At 58.1% G+C, this 3,973-nt stretch overlaps 1 protein-coding gene across 1 annotated transcript; it reads left to right on the top strand.

Moving 5' to 3' along the window:
• The first annotated feature begins 167 nt into the window (after window positions 1–167).
• LOC147221230 (monocarboxylate transporter 13) lies at window positions 168–3,964 on the top strand. Its single transcript, XM_086169969.1, has 4 exons — window positions 168–619; window positions 702–845; window positions 1,857–2,597; window positions 3,052–3,964. Exons 1-4 carry the CDS (start codon window positions 421–423, stop codon window positions 3,261–3,263), a joined length of 1,296 nt encoding a protein of 431 aa, XP_086026095.1. The 5' UTR covers window positions 168–420; the 3' UTR covers window positions 3,264–3,964.
• Window positions 3,965–3,973: the final 9 nt, after the last annotated feature.

Genomic DNA, 3,973 nt, shown 5'->3' with positions numbered 1-3,973 from the left:
AAGTTGTGTTTGTTTTAAATGTTAATGTGGGTCAGGTGCGGCGGCGGCGGCTCCTCCTCCCCCGCGGAAGGGCAGGAACCGGCAGACACGATGCCCGCGGAGGAGGCGAGCAGCGCGGATCAGACCGGCGCCGGGGAGCCCTTGGTGGGATCTGGGTAAGCTTGAGACCGTGGGTCCACCTCCTAACTTTGGCCTGCAGCCCGTTAGATGTTCCACCCAGATCTTCTGCCGTGGCCTCCTAGATGTCATCCTCTAGAACCTTCGATTAACTGATTTTTCTTATTGGCTTGAGGGATAGAAGCTCATGCTTCTCAAAAAGCTGTAATCCTAAGACACGAGTGCACCAGGAAGTATCTCGGACGCGCTCAGAAGCCGCTGTGGTCGGTCATCTCGTTGCATAACAGCCAGCAGGAGCGGCAGATGAAGGTCCACACAGCTGCTCCTGACGGGGGTTACGGCTGGGTGGTGGCGGCGTCCGCTTTCGTCATCATGGGCCTCACCGCCGCCGTCCTCAAGAACTTCGGCTTGTTCTTCCTGGACATCCAGAACCACTTCGGGGTTCTGACCAGCACCACCTCCTGGGTCACCTCCACCACCATCGCCGTGTTCCACCTGGGAGGTAACGTCGCGTTCGGGGCGGCCGGGGATTCGGACGATTCTTCTTCTCTGACCGGTCGCGTGTTCCCGTCGTTCGACTCCAGCCCCGGCCGCCAGCGCCCTGACCCTGAAGTTCTCCCACAAGGTGGTCATCATGGTCGGAGGCCTGCTCTCCGCCTCGGGGATGTTGCTGGCCTCCCAGGACCTCAGCCTGCCGTGGCTCTACCTCGCCATCGGTATCCTGCAAGGTACAACCTCCGCGACGCCGATAGAGGTCAGATCTTTCGGTGGCAACTGGATTCGGTTCCTCTCCTTGAAGACGTTCCTCCTCTCGGATGTTCTCGACGCCTCCGAGCAGAAGGGGAGGAGGGAGAAGGTCCTGGATCGAGGGCGCTTTGTGAACATCATGTGTTCTTGACAAGTTTTGGAGGCCAAACCAGACCATGATGGAGGTCCAGAAAGCAGACCGGACTGGCGGCTCCTGAGCTGGAGCAGGAAGTTCAGCCTCTGCAGGTCCTCCTTGAGGACGGTTGTGGATGAGCGAGTCATCGGGCAGAAGCTAGCTTGACTGGGGTTTGTATGCTAACGTGCGCGCGGTCCGGGGAACAAAAGACCACAAAAGAAGTCCACAAGTCCACCTGGGCAGAAGTTCTCGCCTGGTTTGGGTTGATGACCTTCAGGGTGAGATGAAGGTGCAGCGTTGCATTTAGGTGAAAGGACTTGTTGAAGATCTCCAGTTGGACAAGGATGGCTTCTTGGACTTCTCTGGAACCACCTGTCATCTCCGGACAGAAGGTGGACGTGAGGAGCCGTCCTGGTCGTTCAGGTGTAGGTGGACCATCAAGTCCTGACCTGGAGACCTGGCTCTTCTGTGCTGGACCGTCAGTTTGTGCAGAGGTTTGCTTTGTCTCTCCAAAGTCGTGGTCTTGCGCGTCCTGTCCTTGGGGTGCAGGAACCTTCTCCGCCAAGAACCCTGGCAGGTTCACACCAGACACTGATGGAGCTGAGGAACCTCTCGGATGAGAGGTGGAACGTCTTCGAGGGGGGAAACAAAGTCCAGTTGCCACGGCGAGCCTTTGAGAACGATGGACCAGACCTCGGAGGACCGGGAACCTCCTGAGACATGAAGGCCATCAGTGAGAACGTTGGAGTCAGATTCCAATAGAGGAAGTCCTCTCGCCCCAAAAGTATCACCTTGTAGGAGAACCTCCGGAACCGGCAGCCACTTTCCAAACCCTAACGGTTCGTTTCCTCTCCAGGAGCGGGCGTCTCCTTCTCGTGGATTCCCGCCAACAGCATGGTGAACCACTACTTCGTGCGGTGGCGTCCGTTGGCCTACGCCGTCGCCAGCTCGGGCGAATGCGTCTTCGCCGTGATGTTCGGCCCCTTGTTCCAGTGGCTCATCGAGGCGTACGGCTGGCAGGGGGCGCTGCTCATCATCGGGGGCCTCCAGCTCAACCTGTGCGTCTGCGGCGCCGTCATGAGACCCTTGCGGGCGGCGGGGGCACCCGGCCGCGCCCCGAAGACCGCCGTCTTCCAGTGGTCCTTGCTGAGAAGACCCGAGGTCGCCCTCTACATCACGTTCGCGGTGTTGGCGGCGGCGGGGTTCTTCATCCCGCCCCTCTTCCTCATCCCCTTCGCCAACTGCATGGGGATCGACAAGTACCGCGCGGCGTCCGTGCTCTCCGTGGTGGCGCTGGCCGACCTGGCCGGCAGGCTGGTCTGCGGCTGGGTGGCCAACATGAGGCTCTTGAGGAACCTGCAGCTGCTCGCCGTCGTGGTCACGGCGCTCGGAACGGCGCTGCTGCTGCTGCCCGTCGGCCAGGGCTACTGGCCCGTCCTGGTCTTCTGCTCCTTCTACGGCTTCCTCTTCGGCTGCACGGTGGCCGTGCACGTCACCTGCATCGTGGACATCGTAGCCCTGGAGGGCTTCGACAGCGGCCTGGGGCTCTTCATGCTCTTCAGGAGCGTCGGCGGATTCGTCGGACCTCCGGCCGCAGGTGAGATGTTTAGCCGTCGCGCGACGTGAAACTTTCTCGAAGACGTTTGAGGGACGGCTGTTTTCTAGACGAGATCACATCCCAGAAGCAGCTGCAAGGGTCAGTCATTTCGATCAGTTAGCGACTGGTTTCGCTTCCTGTTAGCGCCCGACAGATCCCCGGAGGTGACCTCATTAGGATTGGTTTTGTAGATCAGCTCCTCACGCTGAGGAACTTCTTGTAGAAGAGTGCCTCTGGGCATGGTGAGCGAAAGGTTCCCCTGGAGGAGGAGGAGGAGGAGGAGGAGGAGGAGGAGGAGGCTACTTCTTGGATCTCCTCCGTCCCAAACCAGGTCTAGTTGTGCCCCTGATGGGACGTTCAGGGAAATCGAAGTTCATTGTTTAATACTTGGAGGGTCAAATGTGCTTCCATCCTGCTGAGAAGATCCTCCTCTTCTCACTGTGTTCCTCTGCAGGCTGGCTGGTGGATCAGACCGACGACTTCGGCGCCGCCTTCTACCTGTCGGGTCTGTGCCTCATCTCTGCAGCAGTGTTTGTCGTCCTGGTCGACTGCCTGGTGCAGCGCAGGACGGCGGCGGAGAAGGAGGAGAACCAGGAGGACCAGGACCTCCAGAGCCTCCAGAGCCTGGCTCAGCTGGAGGACGCCGACCGGGTCAAGGTCACGTGACCTAGCTTTTTTTTTTTTGTTATGTTTTTAGCTCGGGCTGCTAGCGTCACCGACATTTTAGATTTTTGAGAAAGATCTCACACCAAAGAGACGGGTAGCGCACGTCGTCTTCTTCTTCCCATCCTGTCGAATCCGAGCAACCCTGCTCAGATCCGAGCACCTTCACGGAAGGAGCCACCAGACCTGTTGACTGCAGGACTTTTTCCCTCGCTGGACTTCAACCCGAAACCCGGGTTCTGCCTTTGGTGCTTCCGGAGCCGGACGAGGTGGTCAGGAATCTGCGGCAGGGCTTGTCTCGGGTTTCTCTCAGGCAAGTGTGACTCAACGACTGCTGTGACCTTTTATTGTTTTATATTTTTAAGCTTTCTTTGACGTCAGTGTTCTTATTTCCGTCCTCCCGGAGACGTGGACCTTCTGACACGGCTTTTTAACCGCGTGACCTTCTTACCAGCCGGATCCCGAGCTGCTGCCGTGCAAAAATGTGAATAAACGACTGTCTTGTTGGATTCAAACTCACGACCCTTACGTTTTAATTTATTATTTCCCCCTTTTGACGTCTGCAGGCCCGGGCCTGAGCGGCGCAGAATGCTCCTCGATCAGAGTATCTGCAGGGTCCTGCAGGAATCAGTGGTATGTGCACGAGCGCTTCGCTGACGGGGTTAAATAACAGTTATGTAAAGGGTTTAGTTCCCGCTCTTCTCTCCTGGAGC

Source organism: Fistularia commersonii, chromosome 22 (assembly GCF_037954325.1).
Source record: "Fistularia commersonii isolate RoL2024-O1a breed Wild chromosome 22, RoL_Fcom_v1.0, whole genome shotgun sequence".
NCBI lineage: Eukaryota > Metazoa > Chordata > Actinopteri > Syngnathiformes > Fistulariidae > Fistularia > Fistularia commersonii.
This window is presented reverse-complemented; position numbering and strand designations above follow the sequence as displayed.

What these genes read in the sequence shown, in the direction of transcription:
- LOC147221230 (XM_086169969.1), top strand. Translation starts at nt 421, where the DNA reads ATGAAGGTCCACACAGCTGCTCCTGACGGGGGTTACGGCTGGGTGGTG. An exon ending in CGCCATCGGTATCCTGCAAG is followed by an intron (nt 846 to 1,856) that starts GTACAACCTCCG and finishes TTTCCTCTCCAG; the next exon opens with GAGCGGGCGTCTCCTTCTCG. An exon ending in CGTCGGACCTCCGGCCGCAG is followed by an intron (nt 2,598 to 3,051) that starts GTGAGATGTTTA and finishes GTTCCTCTGCAG; the next exon opens with GCTGGCTGGTGGATCAGACC.